The 21,567-nt window shown below is 38.9% G+C and overlaps 1 protein-coding gene and 3 pseudogenes across 1 annotated transcript; 3 read left to right on the top strand and 1 right to left on the bottom strand.

Annotated features, from left to right (window-relative positions):
- Positions 1-1,056: 1,056 nt before the first annotated feature.
- Positions 1,057-3,201, bottom strand: LOC143558888 (putative protein S-acyltransferase 23). The gene is made up of 5 exons (XM_077047636.1): positions 3,042-3,201; positions 2,348-2,517; positions 2,122-2,262; positions 1,203-1,315; positions 1,057-1,132 (listed from the first exon to the last, which is right to left on the bottom strand). The coding sequence occupies exons 1-5, from the start codon at positions 3,199-3,201 to the stop codon at positions 1,057-1,059; spliced, it is 660 nt and encodes a 219-aa protein (XP_076903751.1).
- Positions 3,202-8,298: 5,097 nt separating this feature from the next.
- On the top strand, positions 8,299-11,186 carry LOC143558896 (receptor-like protein kinase FERONIA pseudogene; annotated as a pseudogene).
- Positions 11,187-13,874: 2,688 nt separating this feature from the next.
- Positions 13,875-16,549, top strand: LOC143558895 (receptor-like protein kinase FERONIA pseudogene; annotated as a pseudogene).
- Positions 16,550-18,278: 1,729 nt separating this feature from the next.
- LOC143558893 (receptor-like protein kinase FERONIA pseudogene) lies at positions 18,279-20,852 on the top strand (annotated as a pseudogene).
- The last annotated feature ends 715 nt before the right edge of the window (positions 20,853-21,567 follow it).

Below are 21,567 nucleotides of genomic sequence, written 5' to 3'. Positions count from 1 at the left end.
TCAGACGCGGATTAAAATCGATAGGCCTTAAGGAATCCAGATAATAACAAGTAGTAGTTTTAATGTCTAACACGGCCAACACCCAGTGGTTTCCACAAAATTCAAAAACCAAATAAAGTCAAACAACTTAGTTCTATTTTATCTACGAACAAGAATTAATTTATCTTGGCTCATATACCTAAACATACAACTACAAAATTAATTTATCACCTATTATTCACGATATGGAATCGGTCCATTTTTGTTTTCAACTTTGTCACCTATTAATTTATCTACTTTTTATCAACTTCTTTGCAATTAATATAGTGTTGCAGGATCAATATATCAATTCTAGTTCATTATTACTGTTAGCTGCAATATGATCAAGCTTATAGCAACCCACTTTTGTTAAAGAAATAAATAAGAAAACCAATTTCAGCTAAAGGAATGTACAAGACTACCAAAATCAACATAAGTCAAAATGTGCAACCATTACGTCTCAAAACACATTCATACCAAACAAACTACCCAGCCCCTACTTGAACATCCCCAATAACAGAAGCACTTGGGGACCACAAATGCATCCTTAGCTACCGAAGGGGCGTTATCATATACATTCATAAGAGTCCGATGCATGGAAACTGACAAAAAGAAAGATCGTTTCATATAAACTCTAACTGCAAAATAGTATTGAACAACCACTAGTAGAACTGTAATTGAATCAAACGAACATGAACACTTAATCGAACAAATACTTGTGTTCATGTTCATTTGTTTGGAAAATGAACATGTTCGTGTTTGTTTATGTTCGTTTGTATAAGTGAAAAAATGATAAGTAGTGAGTCCCTTGTTATTTAAATTCTTATATACTTTTGGGTTTTAATGTTACATTTTTTATTTTTTTATTTTTTTTCATACAAAATGGGACATTTCTTGGTCAAGTATAAAACTATCCACAAAGTTTTTGGTCAAGTATAAAATTATCCAAAAGTATATATTATTCAGCACAAATATATCAACTTCTGATCCATAATATGAGAAGTTATAATGCATTATAACAAAAGGTAAGTACCTTCTTTATCTTGTTTTCCTTGAAAGGCGTCCCAAAAAAAGAAGTAATCTAATTGTATCTACAAATCCTTTATAAGCAGCCCTAATTAAGCATAAATAAGTACATATTACTAGAATATTCCATTTAATTTTTTTAATTAATATTAGCATACCAGTGAAGAGGGGTCCTTCCATCATTATCTGATGCATCAAAGTCAGCATGATACTTGGCTACAATGTAATTTAAGAATGATGTTTGACCATACTGAGCTGCAACATGAACTGCCTGCAGATAACCCCACAACTATAAGCTTTTACAACTAGACTATTAACTTCAAAATTCACAATTAGCGGTGCAAACGAGTCGAGCCACTCGCAAGCTACACGAGATTGAATCGATAAACAGCTCAAAATGAGCAGATCCTTATCGACCCTGAGCCTCAAATAAAGCTCGTTTAGTTATCGAGCCTTGTGTATATTTAGGGGGTGTTTGGGATTGCTTATTTTACCCTCCTTATGACTTAAAACTTTTCTAAAAAGTCATAAGGCTTTTAGCAAAAACTGAAACTTGTGAGCAGAATAAGTCATAAGTTACACTTTTGTAACTTATGACTTATGGCAATAAGTTAAATGTAACACTTTTGTAACTTATGACTTATGGCAATAAGTTAAATGTAACACTTTTGTAACTAATAACTTATGGTAATAAGGAATCCCAAACACCCCCCGTAAGCTTTAACTCATTTGGACTCGTACGTATTCATTTCACACTGCATAGCCAGCTTGAGCCGAGCTTAGGCTTGTTTAAGGTACTGCACACGAGGTCAAGCTGAGCTTAGACACGTTTAAGGTTTTTCTCAAAATAACTAAAAATATATAAAAATTAATTAATTAACAATAAACAATAGCAGAACTCATCATAAAAAAACGATTCACGAGCCAATGTCGAGCTTTATAAAAGAGCTCAAAACAAGCCAAGCTCTAGCTTGAGCTCTCGTAAGTCAAAACAACCTGAGCTCAGGCTCAACTCAACTCGTTTACACCCCTATTCCTAATCTACAGCTGATTTTGCACAAAGCTAAAATAATTTACCCTATAAGCATTCACATCAGCAGCCTCAACCCGAGCACCATTCTGCAACAACACCTCTGCAGCCGCAAGAGAACCCCAAGCCGCCGCCCAATGCAACGCGGTCTGCCCCACGTGATCAACAGCATGAACATCACCGCCATGCTATCAAAAAAAGCAGTTAAGATCTAAACACACAGATCTGACTATTAACTAATTTATAACATAATTAACCAACAAACATGCATACCTCAATAATATAGTGAACAACATCAGCAACGTTATTAAGAGCAGCCCATTGAAGTGGGTAATACCCATTACCATCCGGTTGATTGACAGAAACACCGTCTTGTTCAACGAATTTTATTAATTTGAGAAGATCGCCGTAAGCACAAGCACCAAATACGTCAACGATTACAACTTGTTACGGGTCTGTTCTTTGTCCGATATGTAGGAGGGTGGAGGTTCGGCCACTCCTGGAGCCGATTGCACAGAATGAAACCGATTGATCAGAGGCCGTGATGGGTATGACGGAGATGCCAACTGCGTGGTATGCTCTAACCAAACCATTGAAATGGTGGGGCTTTGTGACATGTTCTCTTATTTAATTTTTATTTTATGACAAATGTTTAATGACTCGTAAAAAAGAGAATCATGTATCTATAATTTTTTTTAATTTATGACTACTGCTTAATGACTTGCGAAAAAGTGAGTCATAAATCTTCTAATTTTTAGAAAACATTACTCTTTTTTTATAACACACACATTTGCGAGTCATAAATAGTCGCGAGTCATAGATTGTTAGTCATTAAAAACTATTTTTCTAGTAGTGCTATCACCACCTAGAACTACCACACCCATAACATCACCCACATATCAATTCACTTCTCCAATTAGAGGCACATCATTTTGGACCTCTACCTTTACATCATCCATCCACTCACAACCCATCATACAAACCTTAGCAACCACAACCGAACCCATAAGCCTACTTCTAACCATCACAACATCCTTCCTGACCCAAACCTTAACCATGCTTATTCCAACCACTCCACATTCAACCATATCAACCACACCTCCCTCAACACTCAAAAGCCCTATCATATAAGCCACCCCTATCCCAGCAGTAAATCGAAGAAGTCCCTTGTGTTTCGAGATCCTATCCTCGATAGGATTAAGGCACTTCAGGAAGCAAACAAAAATCATGCTAAGAAAGAGCTTCTGTTGATCAAGTTCGTCAAAGATCAGCAAGCTATCAATGAGCAGGTAACAAGGTAGCGGGATGCTCTTGCTTCAAGAGTAGTTCAGTTGGAAGAAAGCCGGGATCTTGATAGAGTTCGGATTGAGAGTCAACAAAGTTGGATCGGGAATTTTCAAAAGAGAATAAGCAATTAACAAGAGTTAATCAATCAAAACTCTTTACGAAATGTTGAACAACATGATGAGATGGAACGGCTCCAATCAAGAGTTTCTCATCTTAAAACTGATTTTCCTTCATCCTCCAACTTTGCAAACAATCTGAGGAGGGAGTTAGATTCGACTCTTGATCAAGCATGAATGGAGTTTGAGAGGATGGGTTCAAGCGTTAGTTTGTTGGAGAGTGGGTCCAGTTCATCTAAGGACATGGACAGGTTTATGGGTGAAAGCGTTAGGTCGAGGACAAGAACTGAGCTGCTCGAATGAGAAATTGATGATCAACAAGACTTTAATGGTGGTCAAAACACGGTAAATGAGTCCCTCGTCAACCATTACCTTTATGTTTTGGAGGTAATGCGGATGACTGATCAAGACGTGGTGAATCTGAGGACTCACTTGATGAACACCTATAGTGGATTCCTAGAAAGCAATGAGTAAAAAACTGAGCCAGACAACAGAAGAAGGTATGCTCTTGCTAGACTCCTTGCTGATGCCGAAAGAATTAAGACTCAAGGCATAAATCATGGAGTCTTTCACAGTGCTCCACTAAAGAAGCCGGTGGAAGCGGCGTTGGTCTGAGTACAAGTTTTGAAGAGCCATTGATGGTTGTTGGAACCATCGTGAGTACTGAACTCGTTGCTACTACTGCTACCTCAACTGGGTAGGTCAATGCAATGACTTCCGCTCTTGTTGCAACTACATTGGTTGCACAAGTGAGTGCTCCTGCTCTACTGTGGTTGCTCTTGTTGCTGCTTCGGTGGATCCTGTTGATCAACAGCCGATGGCTCAAGGAGGTGATGGTGACGATGGTGATGGTGAAGATGATGATGAGTCTGATGATGATGACTCGGATGATGATGATGTGAAAAAAAGGATGATAAAAACAAGGATGATGATGATACGTATGATAGTTTTGATGAGCCGCGTGACAAGAGCTGTGATGATGATGACAGTGGTGGCAATGAAGCCACTGGTGGAAATAAGGCAGGTGAGCAAGAGCCGCCAAGTGAGGCTCAACGAACATGTGATGCTGACGCTGCAGTTGAGGCTGAAATTGCCTCGGTTTTTAATGTTTTCTCTTTTGCAGATACCAGCTCACCAATTCAAGAAGCTGTGGAAGACAATAAAAGTGATAGTGATGATGGAATAAACTACTCTCCAAATTCGGATACTCCTTAAAGGGAGGTTGAAGAACCAGCTCAAGATCATGTTGTCACTCCTCCTACCCTATGCAGTCAATATCGCCGATATATCACCGATATATCAGTGATATATCGGTTATTGGTTCCTTGGCGATATAAAATAAAAATATCAGTTCAGAATATCAGTACCGATAATATCAATGATATTGACCGATATTCGACCGATAGTGGACTAATATCTGACCGATATATCTCCGGTATTCCTGATATTAGTGTTTTAAGTCTTAATTATCAACTTTTAGTGTTCAATCTTAGTGTTTTAAGTCTTACTCAGTTCTAACTTGCTACGATTGTTAGTGTTTTGCAATTTGCAAAACGTTAATTTGTTAATGGTAGGAGACTATACTCAATTATAAGTGTTAAATTGCTATATATATATGAATTTTTCATGATATTAATTTTACCGATATCCCACCAGCATCTCACTACGATAACCGATATCTCATATATCGGTCCTTGACTGATATCCGATATTTTTCCGCATTAACTGCTTAGCTCCTACTAAGACTGCTTCAAAGGACACAAAGAAATGCATCAAGTACTATAGTGTGAGCAAGATGGCAAGCTTAAGATGGAGGTCGAAGCCGTATCATTGTGTCTCTCCCATCCTCTACGCACGATGGCACAAAGATAGCACAAGTTTGGCTATCCAATGTGCTAATGGCGACCTGACATATCTCACTTACGGAGATATGCACATTTTGTACTTGTTCGACATGAACTACTTTATGAGGGAAGTAGGTGGAGGCGCAGAGGAAAGCACTGTGGAGGGTTGGTTCAAGCGATTTCTGAAGCACGAGTGGAAGGACGACTACCCAAACTTTCCGTTGAATCCGGGTAGATCATTCAAGTCTAGAGAAGTCAATTCAGTAACCGAAAGAAGAAGAAGGGGTTGAGATACAAGATTCCCGAGAATCATGGAGAACCAATTATGCATGGCATGCGCTTTGGTGACGATCTTCTTTATGACTTTTGTGGGAATTTGATAACGAAAAGGGCGAGGTGATCATTCATTGTGACAGCATGCATCACCTCCGCTTTTTCGATGAGCACGAGCTGGTTTCTGCAATGCTGACTTACTCAAGCTTTACGAGTCACCCTTGTGCACTGTTGAAGACCATCGTCGCCATTGCACGAATGAGATCATTAAGAAGTTTAACAAGTTTGTACGCCTTCTTGTTAAACTTCAACCATTTGATCAAGGCGATGTGTTTGAATGCGAGTCCGACTGAAGACACGAGCTAACGGATTAAATATTAAAGACTAGAGGGAGATTGTAAGGCCCATTTTTCTATTAGTCTTTTGTGTTTACTTGTGCGTTAACATTTACATTAGTTAGCTAGTCGGTTTATTTCTCTTTGTATGTTTGGGCCCGAGACCTTGTAAACAAAAGCCCATTGGGCCGTATTAATGTTAGAATGGTGCATGAGAACATACACTATAAATAGTGTATGTCTCTCATGCAAACACAACCTTTTGCAAATACAAAACCTTATCCTTATCTACAAACTCTCTCCCTCTCTATCATCTCTTCCCTCACAGTCAATAAACAAACCAAACAAGATCCGAGATCTCGGTTCCTCACTAGTGATTTCCGCTAGCTAGTGTTGAGATTGATCCAAGTAGACTAGTTGTTGTGTTGTTTGATCCGTCCATAGGACCTACAAATGTTGTGTCTTGTAACAATGTTATTTGTTCAATCATGCAAGTTCGTGTTTACGGTTCAATACCTTGTTCCTTCTTGTTACATTCTTGATGGTTGATTGAATCGTGATCTTCTAGGTCCTATGATCAAGATCATGTATTCAATCTTCATTCAAGAACTTCAGTGCCAATATCATGATCGGTTCGTTGTGAGTCTTGAACATCAAACAAACTTGGTGTTGGTAAGAAACAAATTCATAAGAGAAGAAGAGGATGGCTGCATAATTTAGTTGTCATTCACTTTTCTATCAGAATGAACCAGGTTAACGCTTATACATGATTCAAAATGAGAATTTCTAAGACCATGTTTAAATTTGTTGTGAACAATGATGATGCGTTAGGAGAAGACATAATTGAATCTTAAATTGATATGGATAGTTGTTACAAGAAGATGGAACTGAAACATGGTAACGTTCGATCTCTACCTTCAACTGATACCAATATAGAGGAAACTAAGTTGAATATTGATGACAGTTGGGTGATATCAAGTTGTTGGAGTAAAAATGATTTCACTTGGAGTTGGGGAAATATTTTTTCTAAGATGAGAAAGAATTTGTTTTGAGTTGTAAAGCTCTACAATATCAGGGCGTGTGAAAATTTCGAGGTTGTTGAATCAATACTAACCATTTGGTGTATAAGATGTAAGTTACATAAACAATATTACAAATGGTAACTGCATGCATGTAAACGTAAACATAGTGGCTCTTTTGAAATCACAAAGTATACCGGTCCACATACTTGTCTATGTCATAAGAGTAGTCAAGACTCAAGACCATCCAAACCTAGATGCAAGCTTGATCACTTAAGAAGTCCAATAGATTATACAACAACAACCTTCTATTAGTATTATTACTTGAGCCAAAGTAAATGATAAGTTGGGCTATACTCCTTTATAGAAGTATGCTTAGACATGACATGAAAACAGAAAGCAATTAATTAGGTCTTTGGAAATTGGGATAAATATATTGTTTACCTCAAATTTTAGATGCACTATGAATGTTTAAATGATGGAAATGCGTTTTGGGGTAGACCGGTACAGATCATGTAAAATTCATCCATGTGTTTTGTGCATTTGAACCTTCTATCAAGACCTTTAAGCGTTGTCGACATGTGAGTAGGATTTATATTTCTTGTAATTTCCTTTTTGTATTTAACATGGCTTGATTATAAAAAGGGAGTTATAAGTTACATTTTTATGAAAAATAATCCATAATAAATTGATTGAAGACAAAATAAGAACAGATATTAAAAATAAATTTAAAAAAAAAAATACTTATATAAATAAATATCTTTCAAATTGCTTATTTTAAAATATATTTTAGTTTAGATTTCATCTTTCTTTTTGTTTTATGCCGTCTAAATAATGTCATTCTGGTGGGTCAGTGCACTCCATATTTCCATAGCCATACGATTTATTATCCTATTTAAATAAAATTATTGACTCATTCAAATGGATTTTTCTCTTGAAATAGACCCATCAGTCGAAAAGTTGAAAACAAAAGTCATGGGTTTATATTAAAGCATTGAACCGGCTGGTTTTTTAACAGACGAAGAAGCTACGCTACAGCTGGTCCGAATGATTGGTGAACTCTCGTCTTTTTTTTCTTTTTTATTTTAATATTTTATCAAATACTGTTTTTATTTTTCTGTTTGAACAGCAATATTTAAATCTAGTGAATATACATGTCTAGATTTTCTTTGATAATAAATTTTATATTATATACGATAAATAGAACGCGGTTAGAAATATTCCAAACCAATGGAATATCTAGTATGCATGTCACTTTCTATAGTACAACTCATAACGCACAATGTATACGTAAATATTCTAAGGCGAAGACCCAAAGACTAAGTCTACTCTTGAAGCAAGCAGACAATTTGAACACTGTGCTCTCATGATTTATATACACACCACTCCAGTAATTAATACTTCTCTCCAATTATTCAACCGATCACACCACTGTTCAACCACCATGTTAGCCTTCTTTTGGGTGGTACTCCTCTTAACATCCACCACCACCACTACTGCACAATCATATAGCGCCACCGACCGCTTCTTCATCGACTGCGGCTCATCCTCCTCAGCCACCACTTCTGACCCGAGATGGGACAGTGATCAGAATTCCAAATTTGTGGCTTCAAACATCACCACTTCATTTCCTTCCACCCCATTCCAACCAGATCCTTCAGTATCCGGAACCCGACCTTATTCTACTGCCCGGATATTTAACGCTTCTTCGTTCACTTACTCGTTTACGGTCTCCCAAGGCCCCAAATTCCTCCGCCTCTATTTCTATCCTGCCACATACTCCAACCTCAAACCAGAACAGTCTTTCTTCTCGGTCACATCCAATGGCTTCTCTCTTTTAACTAACTTCAGCGCTTTCCTAACCGCCTCCTATCTGGCAAACAGCCGCTTACACGCAGGAGTCAACGGACCCCAAGTTCCAAACTTTGTCAAAGAATTCATTGTCTATGTAACAGATGCACAAATCCTTGATGTTACCTTTACGCCCTCACCCAACTCATATGCCTTCATCAACGGTATTGAAATCGTATCAATGCCGGAAGATCTGTATTACAACTCTAAGAACCTGAAACCTGTTGGTATGACTACAGCACCTGATGTTACCAATGACCAGGCGCTTGAGAATATTTACAGGTTAAACGTGGGTGGGGGATATATATCAGGTACTCAAGATACCGGTATGTACCGGTCATGGGACCAAGATAATAGCTACATATACGGAGGAGCAATTGGGAATACACCTACTTATGATAAGCCGAAGCCGATTATATATACCACGCAGACACCAAATTATACTGCTCCTGAGTTAGTTTACCGAACTCAAAGGAGTATGGGTAATATGTCTTACACATACAATCTGACTTGGAGACTACCCGTTGATTCTGGGTATTTTTACAAGCTCAGGCTCCATTTTTGCAACATTATACCACAATACACAAAAATGCGTCAGGTGCTTTTCATGGTCTTCATTAATAATCAAACTGCTGACGAAGAAATTGACCTATTCCAGTTAACACAAGGTAGCGGTTATCCAACATTCAAGGACTACGTTGTGTTTGTCGATGACCCTGATCGCAGCAGAGGCAAACAAAACTTGTGGCTCGCGATGCATTCTAGTCCCAATTATGAATTATATGAAGATGCTTTTCTAAATGGTTTGGAAGCCTTCAAGCTAAGCACGAGCAGAAGTCTTGCTAGCCCAAACCCAGAGCTTAGTTCTACAACCCCACCAACCGGGCAGACAACTACTGGAAAAAGAAACAAGAAGAAAACTCCATATGCCGTGATAATTGGAAGTATTGGAGGAGCATTAGTCTTGTTGTCTATCTTAGTCCTCATAGTTTTCCACCAACGAAGGCGAGTCAAACACTATGCTCCAGCCACTGATGACAGGTCATCATACGGCCCAGCATATAGTGAATCGAAGTCTTCACATTCGACACTTCCATCTGACAGATGTCGTCGCTTCTTACTTACAGACGTGAAAGCAGCTACAAATGAGTTTAATGATGAGTTTGTCATAGGAAATGGAGGGTTCGGTAAGGTGTACAAAGGGTATATAGACAACGCTTCAACCACTGTTGCAATCAAACGACTCAATGAATCATCTAGTCAAGGTTTTCAAGAGTTCCATACGGAAATAGGGTTGCTGTCTAAATTACGCCATGTCCAATTAGTGTCCCTGATTGGATACTGTGAAGATGAGCGGGAGATGATATTAGTTTATGATTACATGGCTAACGGGACTCTACGGGAGCATCTTTACAAGACAAACAAGCCTCCTCTGCCATGGAAAAGACGTCTCCAAATTTGCATCGGGGCAGCAAAAGGGTTGCATTATCTCCACACGGGAGCAAAGCGTGCAATTATACATCGGGATGTCAAGTCCACAAATATCTTACTGGATGAAAATTGGGTTGCTAAGGTGTCTGATTTTGGTTTGTCAAAGCTAGGCCCTAGTGACCAAGCACAAAACCATGTCAGCACAGTGGTGAAGGGTAGTATTGGGTATGTGGATCCCCAATATTACCGAAGCCAACAACTCACAGACAAATCTGATGTGTACTCATTTGGAGTTGTTCTACTTGAGGTGCTATGTGCACGACCTGTTATGATTCCCGGGCTGCCCAAAGAACAAGTGAGTTTGGCAGAGTGGGGGAAATATTGTTATCGGAAGGGGACTTTAAACAAAATAATTGATCCAAAAATAAGGAGTGCGATTGCACCTGAGTGTTTAAAGCAGTTTGGAGTGGTGGCGGTTAGTTGCTTGAAAGAGCAAGGTAGTGAAAGGCCAGCCATGGATGAAGTAGTTTGGGGGCTAGAGTTTGCATTGGAATTACAAGAAGCTGCTGAGAAAACGGTTGTTGAACCCGTGCCTGAAAATCAAGAACTTCCAATTTTGTCACAAGGAGAGACAACAACAGACGAGGATGTGTTCACGGGATCAAGCGCGATAAGAAACGGCACTTCTTCGATCAGTAGCAGCGATGAAGGGTTCAAGTCAGAAACAGTTTTCTCTGAGATTCTGAAGCCATCTGGAAGATGATATGAAAGTTGGGATTTTAGAGCCAACCCTGCAAACAATCAATGCACTGTTAGATATATTATTGGTGGTTAAATTTTGGTTTTGGTTGATGCATTAGTAGAACAGTGATTAAGTCATTAAACTGTATGTATTTTGCATTAGTCCTTCGCTTCCAATATTGAGGTTTAATAGCTATACTGTAATGAATAAACTTATACAATTATTACGCTGTTCATGCTATGTATCCCTAAATGCTTATTTGTTTCCTAGTAATTAAGGTTTTATCTGCTCGGAATACAACTGATTGTTGTCAAGTGACTAAGTGAAATATTCATACTAGGATTCTAATCTACAAAACACTTGTGATTTGCAAATCAACTAACATTGAAGCCGTTGTCTGATTGTATCAAGTTGCATGTTCGATATATTGTGATGTAATAGCATATGTAAATATGCAATAAAGATAGGATGTACAAAGGCAATCAAAGAAACCTATGTTAGGGTATGATGGCATACGCCCGGATCGTGCTTAGGCCCGGATATGATCTGACCCACTGGACCCAGTATGGCCCACACTCCCTCCTATAAAAGGAGACTAACCCTTCCTCTCCACCACCTCTCCCTACCTACCCTCTATAAACAAACATGATTGTTATACACTTAAATATACTGATACTAACTTGACCACCGAAGGGTGGTCCCAAGACTCTAGTTCAGACACCTTCTAACTGGTTTCCTATATATTGCAGATCAAAGCAAGAACCAGGAAGGGATAGATCCGACTCGCACGGTTCTGAAGACTGATCTCGACCCCAATAACCGACCCTTCAACAGGTAACATATTATGTTCTACATGATGATTTAAATGTTATGCCCTGCTTGTGTGCGCGCATATAATGTATATATGTGTGAACCCTCAGGTGGGCTAAAGTGAAATTGCACTAATTTTGACGTTATTTTACTAATCTCGTGAAAATAACGTTAAAAGTGGGAGAAGGTTAATCAGGCATCATGTGGTAGCGTTGATAGCCGAAAGACAAGGGTACATGCACCAATTGGCCGGTGTCCCAATGGTTGAGTGTTATGTGCCTTATGTCCAAGGCTTGATGCAAAACTACCATGGGGGTCTCACCGGAAGCAGCCTCTCTATTCCTACGGGGCAGAGGTAAGGCTGTCTACATCTTACCCTACCATAGCTTTGCTATTGGTGGGATATACTGAGTACGATGATGATGATGATGATGATGATGATGATGATGATTTAGATGTCATCAAAACAAGCCCAATTCATATTTTTCCTAAAACCTGAACGTAATCCTGACTTCATACTCGTGACCTCGTCAAATTCGATAACAACATTCTTTCTTTACAAAAAAAATGAAAAGACAAAACAGGGGTCTGAAAATTAGGCTAGTAAGCAAAGGCAGCATCTGGAAGTGGGAAGAAAGCTTGGTACCATATGAAATGATGTCTCCTCTCATGGATAATACTCTTTTAACATTATTAAACATATGTTTTTCTTTGTGTATGAAATATATTCGTTAATTATACCCTATAAGTTAATTGAAAATGTTATGTGGAAGAATTGAAAAGATAGGATTCAGAGAGAGAAAGCTAATAGCTCATTGTGTGCATGCCTTCATTAATGGCTAAATCCCGCTTAAGTACATTGTTTAACTTTCAGGTGAGTAGTTAGTTGTTATTGCTAACATTAAAGTTAAGTCTGAATTATTTATTCAAATTACAATACAGCATACAAGTATGTAACATTGGAGGTGCACATCCGAACCAGCTCGAGAAACGATTTAGACTTTCTTTGACCGAAACTGAATCGGTTTTCAAACCGAAGCAGTTTGGGCCCAAAACCCAATTTTGTGCACCTCTTTATAGCAATACTCCACCAAGAAGACAATTCTTGTCCTCAAGAATTAGACCACAAAGGTTGAATAACGTAACTAGAAATCATATGTTTACTCGCGCGTGCCCACCTCAAAACTCCTCACCGGATATTTAGAGTATGGCACTTGTTTCGCTCAATCACTCGCACGAAGTATTTCACGTTTTCGAATTTGATACTTTTGTCGGGGACTTTAGTGTCAAGATTGTCAAGTGTCAACTAAGCGCGTTAAGTGTAGTGGGGAACATCACCCACGCCCCTTCAATACCTAATGAAAAAATCATCCTGATCGGGGATAGCCACCCTGAATCCATGAAAGAACAAACTAGTACCGAGGGGTTGGAGTGGGAAGGATGGTGAAAGATGTGCGGAAACACCATCCCGTCCTCTTCGGTGCCGATTAGAAATCCATCCTGAACCACCCCTTCCCAAAACCACTTTCATCACCCTAAGGGCGTGTTTAGTTTGCAAAATCGATGGAATTGGATTTCAATTCCATTTTCTATGTGTTTTGTTAGCAAATGAATTGGAATTGGAATTCCGTTTTTAACGTGTTTGGAGCTGATTATGAATCAGGTAACACTTAACGCGCCCGGTGCCCGTTTACATGTCCGGCATAGGTTGACGTATTTTAATGCATCCAGTGCTGATAACGCGTTTGACGCCGGTTAATGTGTCTGACGTCCAATGCAGGTTAACGCATCAGACGTACATTATTGATTAAACATTCGACAACGATTAACACATTCAACGTCGGTTAACTCGTGCGGCGTAGGTTAACGCGCTCAACGCCGGTTAACGCGCCTTTGAAAGAACCTTTAATGCCATCTATGTAGTGTAGTTTTGTTATGTAAGTGGTAGGGTCAGTTCACTCCACAGCCATGCAACCCTTATTGACTGACTCATTCAAATGGATTTTGTTTTCGTCATTAATACTACTATCCCACTACGTAGTAAATGTGGAATTATTCTAAATTTCTTGGAGAAGACTTAATTTCCAAGTCTACTCTAGAATTAAGCGAGCAGACAAGCTCCTATGGTTTCTTAACCCACTACGTAGTATGATTATTCAAGCAATCATACAACTTCAATCACCATGTTCACCTTCAGATTCGCCTTCTTTTCTGTGGTTCTACTCTTCGCTGCCACCACCACCATTGCAAAACCATATAACGCTACCGACCGCTTCTTTCTCGACTGCAGTTCATCCTCCTCCACCACCACTTCTGACCCGGTATGGGATGGTGATCAGAATTCCATATACATGCCTTCCAACATCAATACTACTTCGTTTTCATCCACCCCTAACTACACAGATTCTTCGATTTCCCAAAATCCACCTTATACTTCTGCTAGAATTTTTAACGCTTCTTCGTTCACCTACAAATTTCCAGTCTCCCAAGGCCCCAAATTCCTCCGCCTATATTTCTATCCTGCCACCTACTCAGAGCTCAAACCAGGCCAATCTTTCTTCTCAGTCACATCCAATGGCTACTCTCTCTTAACCAACTTCAGTGCTTTCCTAACTGCCTTGCATCTGGCAACCACCGGATCCGATGCAGGAGTCCGTGTTCCCAACTTTGTCAAAGAATTCATCATCTATGTAAAAGATACACCAATCCTAAATGTTACCTTTACACCCGAACCCAACTCATATGCCTTCATCAACGGTATTCAAATCGTTTCAATGCCGGAAGATCTCTACTACAACTCTAAGAACCTGAAACCTGTTGGTATGACTACAGCACCTGATGTTACTAATGACCAGGCGCTTGAGAATATTTACAGGTTAAACGTGGGTGGTGGATATATATCTGCTACTCAAGATACCGGTATGTACCGGTCATGGGATCCAGATGATAGCCACATATACGGAGCAGCATATGGATTGACGCCTATTTATGATGCACTGAAGCCGATTATATATACCAGCGAGACACCAAATTATACTGCACCTGAGCTAGTTTATCGAACCCAAAGGAGTATGGGAAATATGTCTATGACATACAATCTGACTTGGATACTTCCCATAGATTCTGGGTTTTTATACTATCTGAGGCTCCATTTTTGCAACATTATACCACAATACAATAAAAGAAGTCAGGTGATTTTCAAAATCTTCATTAATAATCAAACTGCTGACAGTGAAATTGATTTGTTAGACTTAACTCGTGATAGCGGGTATCCTGTATTCAAGGACTACGTTGTGTTAGTCAATGACGACGATGGCAGTAGAGGCAAGCAAGATTTATGGGTCGCGATGCATCCTAGTCCCTATGCTGAGCTATACAAAGATGCTTATTTGAACGGTTTGGAAGCCTTCAAGTTGAGCACAGACAATAGTCTTGCTAGCCCAAACCCGGAACTTAGTTCAATAACCCTACCAACAGGGCAGACAACTACTGGAAAAAGGAACAAGAAAAAACCTCAATATGCCATGATAACTGGAGGTATTGGAGCAGTGTTAGTCTTGTTCTCTTTTATAGTTCTCGTTTTACATCAACGAAGGCGAGTCAAACGCTATGGTGCGGCCGAGGACAAGTCAGTATACGACCGAGCATATAGAGAATCAAAGCCTTCACATTCAACATTGCCGTCAGATAGATGCCGCCGTTTTTCACTTACAGACATGAGAGCAGCTACTAATGAGTTTAACGAAGATTTTGTCATAGGTAACGGAGGGTTTGGTAAAGTGTACAAAGGGTACATCGGCAGTGCTGCAACCGTTGTTGCAATCAAACGGCTCAATAAATCATCCAATCAAGGTTTTAAAGAATTCCACACGGAAATAGGGATGTTGTCTAACCTACGCCATGTCCAATTAGTGTCCCTGATTGGATATTGTGAAGATGAGGGAGAGATGATATTGGTCTATGATTACATGCCTCATGGGACTCTAAGGGAACATCTTTACAAAACAAACAAGCCTCCTCTGCCATGGAAAAGACGTCTCCAGATGTGCAGCCAAAGGGTTACAGTATCTCCACACGTGTGCAAAACGTGCAATAATTCATCGAGATGTCAAGTCCACAAATATCTTACTGGATGAAAACTGGGTTGCTAAGGTGGCTGATTTTGGTTTGTCAAAGCTAGGCCCTAGAGACGAAGCACAAAATCATGTTAGCACGGTGGTAAAGGGTAGTGTCGGGTATGTGGATCCAGAATATTACCGAAACCAACAACTCACGGAGAAATCTGATGTGTACTCATTTGGAGTTGTTCTGCTTGAAGTGTTGTGTGCACGGCCTGTTATCATTCAAGGGTTGCCAGACGAACAAGTGAGTCTGACAGAGTGGGGGAAGTCTTGTTATCGGGCGGGGACCCTAAACAAAATAATTGATCCAAAACTAAGTGTGATTGCATTTGATTGTTTAAGGCAGTTTGGAGATGTGGCGTTTAGTTGTTTGAAAGAGCAAGGAAGTGAAAGGCCAGCCATGGATGAAGTGGTTTGGGGGCTAGAGTTTGCATTGGAGCTACAAGAAGCCTCTGAGAACACGGTTGGTGAAGCCATGTCTGAAAATCAAGAACCTCCGTTTGTGTTGCAAGAGACAACAACAGACGATGATGTGTTATCAAGATCAAGCACGGTAAGAAATGCCATGTCATCGATTAGTAGCAGCAATGAAGGGTTCAAGTCTGATACAGTTTTCTCCGAGATTCTGAAACCAACTGGAAGATGATTTGACAGTTGATATGGGATTTCCTTTTAGTTTTTTAATTATCAGTCAAGTGTTTATCTCTATAATTTTGATTTTGATGATTGCATTAGTAGAATAGTGATAAAGTTAAATGTAATTTGCGTGACTCCTTTCCTCCAGTTATTTATGTATAAATGTATAATAGTGGCCATGTAACAAGTAAACTTTCATACAAGTGTGAAATCATTTGTGTTATGTCCCTAAGGCCTAAACTAACACCAAACCCTGGTTATGTTTTTGTAGTAATTAGCATTTTATCTGCTCGGATTACCACTAATTGTTCTCAAGTGAGAGATTTTTTCGGTTGCTTACCGTTTGAGAGTACAAAATTCTAACCTAGAAAATGGGACAGGATTTACAAATAAACTAACAGTGAATGTTATGGGTTAAATAAATAGAATGATTCTTAGGTGTCAATTGTCAATAAGCAGAGCTTAAAGGGGCGTAACTGTAACCAACAACTAACTAAACAATGTTTGAATGTTATTTGATAGATGTTGTACTTAACAAAATGTTGAAGGTGAATTGCGAAAGTTGAGAACAATTCCTCTTCTATATCTATTCTTTCTTTTGCTAACATATGAAAATATACAACAAAGACGAAAATACAAAGAAACTTGCTTTAGGGTAAAATACTATGTTTAATATTATTTGATGTCAACAAAACAAGCCCAATTCATCCTATTTTAAAGCCTAAATGTCCAATCCAATAATCCTAGATTCATTCTCGTCAAATCTCATAACATTAGTTCTTTACCAGAAACAAAAAAAGACAAAACTGGGGTTTGAACTTTGAAAAGTAGGCAGTGTACGGTAGAGAGAGGAGAGGTTTTATTTTTCCTTTTTCTTAAAACTTAGGGACATCCATTCACAATAATAAAAAAAATAAAAAAGCAGTCAACAAGTCAAACTTGGTATGCCATAACTATGTTTCCTCACATATGCAATATATTTAACATTATTAAAAAAAATATCATGAAAGTAATATAAAGTATGGATGTTTGGGTCGGTTTTCCAGTTACTCAAGTTTGAATTTTTTTAAAAATGAATTCAAATTAGAATTCAACTTATTTGAATTTGGTTTAATTTGGGTTAATCCGAACTCATCCTAATTATTAAAGAAAAAAATCCCAGCACACTGAAAACAACGCAGCTAAATAGTACCAACAGCAACCTAAAGGATCCAAAATAGCATTGACAAGTTCAAATACGGTAGAAGTTGCTAAATCATTAAAATTAAGTGAATCTGCTCATAGCCATCGTGTGCACGTCACTTAGTGTCAAAAAACATAAACTAGTGTATAAACTATAAACTACTTTTATTGTCTAAAAATCAGTTATTAGTCCACTTCAAACTAAATTAAAATATATTTTTTTAATTAAAAAATAATAAATTCATCAAAAAAAATCTACAAAAGCAACTTCGCACTTTTGTAGGTAGTTCTAATGACACATGTGTTTTACATTATGTGAATTTAAATGACAACTCCTATTGGCTATTGCACAAGACATTATTATTATATTAATCACTAGATTACTCCTATTGGCCAGTAGCAAGACTTAAGCAGACTTTTCAAGTCAACCACCCAATCCTTTCACTTGTAAGTTTCAACCGTAACTACTAACTATCATTATGATATATACTTTATAAAAATAAATAAATAAATAAATTCCTATTTATATTGCCACACCAACCAACAAGAAAGTAACTAGCATTATGCTTTCCTTCACTTTACCGCTCTTTTCTTTGCTCCTCTTCTCATCTACCATCACCACCACAGTCGCCGCCACCCAACCATACAACGCCACCGACTACTACCTCGTTGACTGTGGTTCCTCCACCACCACCACGAATTCTAACCAGATATGGGACAGCGACGAAAGTCCCACCTTTATACCCTCCAACATAATCACCAACTCATTTTCTTCCACCCCGCTTCAACGAGACCCTTCGGTCCCCCAAACACCTTACTACACCGCCCGAATATTTAACACGTCTTCATTCACCTACACATTTCCAGTCTCTGAAGGGCCTAAATTCCTCCGCCTATATTTCTATCCCGCCACCTATTCTGGCCTCAACCCAAACCAATCTTATTTCTCGGTATCATCCAATGGCTACTCCCTCTTAACCAACTTCAGTGCTTTCCTAACCGCATCCTTTCTGGCAACCACCCAATCCAATGGAGGAGTCCGGGTTCCTAACTTTGTCAAAGAATTTATCATATATGTAAAAGATACACAAATCCTTAACGTTACCTTTACACCTTCACCCAGCTCATATGCCTTCATCAACGGTATTGAAATCGTTTCAATGCCGGAAACTCTCTACTTCAACTCTAAGAACCTGAAACCAGTTGGGATAACTACAGCACCTGTTATCAATAACAACACGGCTCTTGAAAATATATACAGGTTAAACATGGGTGGGGGGCATATATCAAATACAGAAGATACTGGTATGTACCGATCATGGGAACAAGATAATCGATATATATACTCAGCAGCAATTGGGTTGACACCTGTATATGATCGGCTAGAGCAGATTACGTATACCATATACACGCCAAATTATACTGCACCTGAGCTAGTTTATCGGACCCAAAGGAGTATGGGCAAGCAGTCTGACAAGTACAATCTGACCTGGATACTTCCAGTAGATTCTGGGTTTTTTTACCATCTAAGGCTCCACTTTTGCAACATTATACCACAGTATAATAAAAGTAGTCAGGTGATTTTTAAAATCTTCATTAATAATCAAACCGCTGATGATGAAATTGATCTATTCTACTTAACACGAGGTAGTGGGTATCCTGTATTCAAGGATTATGTGGTGTTTATTCACGACCCCGATGGCAGCAGTGGCAAGCAGGATTTGTGGCTCGGGATGCATCCTAATCACCGTTCTGAACTATATCGTGATGCTTATTTAAATGGTTTGGAAGTCTTTAAGTTGAGCATGGACGGTAGTCTTGCTAGCCCAAACCCGAAAGTTAGTAGTGAATACCCACAGCCAAGGCCTGCAACTCCCACAATACAGAACACAAAGAAAACCATGTCTTATGCTCCCGTAATTGGTGGTGTTGGTGGAGGGTTAGTCTTGTTGACTGTTTTAGTTCTTGTAATGTTCCAGAGAACACGTGTCAAACACTTTGGCAAGCCAGACAAATCTACTGAGACTTGTGATCCATCATTGCCGTTAGATCGATGTCGTCGTTTTTCACTTATGGAATTGAAAGTTGCTACTTGTGAATTTGATGATGGATGTGTTATAGGAAGAGGAGGGTTTGGTACAGTGTACAAAGGGTACATTGACAATGCTAGAACCGTTGTTGCAATCAAACGACTCAACTCATCATCCAAACAAGGTTTTCGTGAATTCAGAACAGAAATAGGTTTTCTATCAAAACTACGCCATGTACAACTAGTGTCCTTGATTGGATACTGTGATGATGAGGGCGAGATGATACTGGTGTATGAATACATGTCAAACGGAACACTACGAGAGCATCTATATAAGAAAAACAACCCTCCTTTGTCATGGAAAAGACGTCTTCATATTTGCATAGGTGCAGCCAAAGGGTTGCAGTATCTTCACATGGGTGCAAACCGTGCAATAATTCATCGGGATGTCAAGTCCACAAATATCTTACTGGATGAAAATTGGGTTGCTAAGTTGTCCGATTTTGGATTGTCAAAGCTAGGCCCTAAAGACCAAACGGAAGGCCATGTTAGCACAATGGTGAAGGGTACCATCGGGTATGTGGATCCTGAATATTATCGGAGGAAACAAATCACTGACAAGTCTGATGTGTACTCGTTTGGAGTTGTTTTGCTTGAAGTGCTGTGTGCAAGACCTGTTATCAATCTAGCGTTACCTGATGAACAAGTGAATCTTGCAGAATTGGGGAAATCTTGTTATCGGAATGGAACCCTAAATGAGATAATCGATCACAACCTAATTGGTGAGATTACCCCGAAGTGTTTAGCTAAGTTTGGTGAGGTGGCATATCGTTGCTTGAATAAGGAAGGAATTGCACGCCCGTCTATGGATGATGTGGTTTGGGGACTAGAGTTTGCATTGCAACTGCATGAAGATGCTGAGAAAATGGGTGACATGGTTGGCGAGGTAGAATTAGAAAGTCGACAGCTCCTACTCAGCATGCGATCAACGCCAATCACAATCGAGGAATACGAGTTATTGGGTTCAACTGGAGTGGCTATAAGACATGGCACGTCATCTACCGGCACTTTGACGGAGATATCACAGCCAACAGGAGGCTGATATAACTTTTCTGGTGAAGGTCACAAATTTTGGTTCAAATTTTGTCATTTGATGAAAATAGTGGTGTGATTGTATCACTCCTTTCATGTACAAATTGATTTCTAAGAATTATGTAACAACCCTTTGAGCATGCTTCTAGAGGCCTTAATGACATGTTACATATCAGAATTTAATTATGTAGCAATTAAAAAGCCAAGATCGATTGACATTATTATGAGTTTAGTGTAAGAAAAATGATGTGAAAAATAAGTAGTTGAGTAATCTTTTAAAGAGTGATTCAAAAAATAAACAATAAGATTCTGTTTAAGGTTGTCCTCACAAATTTGGAGTTTACTTTAAAAAAAAACAAGACCAAATTGTCCCCCCGAAACAACTTAATCATTCAATAAATGGTGTCAAACTTGATGGGCTCACATTCCAGAAATTGAAATGATAAAGACAGGGTTTGAATTTAAGCGACTAAGACGGCCACATATATGGAATAATTGACAAAAGACTTTAAAAAAACGTGTTGCTTAGATATCAGGAAATAAATTATTGGCCATTCTGTATTTCATTAACAATACTCGGGGCACGGTATACTTATTACAAGTGAAATATGCAGAACAAGGTTGACAAGAACTATGATGCTTTTGAAAGGAATTGGCACTTTAGCTAAATGTTTAAACTTACAGCCTGCTTGCTTATCTGATAGACTAAAAGTAACCTAGATCAC

This window comes from Bidens hawaiensis, unplaced genomic scaffold, assembly GCF_021521415.1.
Source record: "Bidens hawaiensis isolate Kalapana, Puna unplaced genomic scaffold, B.hawaiensis_p1.1 tig00019669_1, whole genome shotgun sequence".
Taxonomy (NCBI): domain Eukaryota; kingdom Viridiplantae; phylum Streptophyta; class Magnoliopsida; order Asterales; family Asteraceae; genus Bidens; species Bidens hawaiensis.
This window is presented reverse-complemented; position numbering and strand designations above follow the sequence as displayed.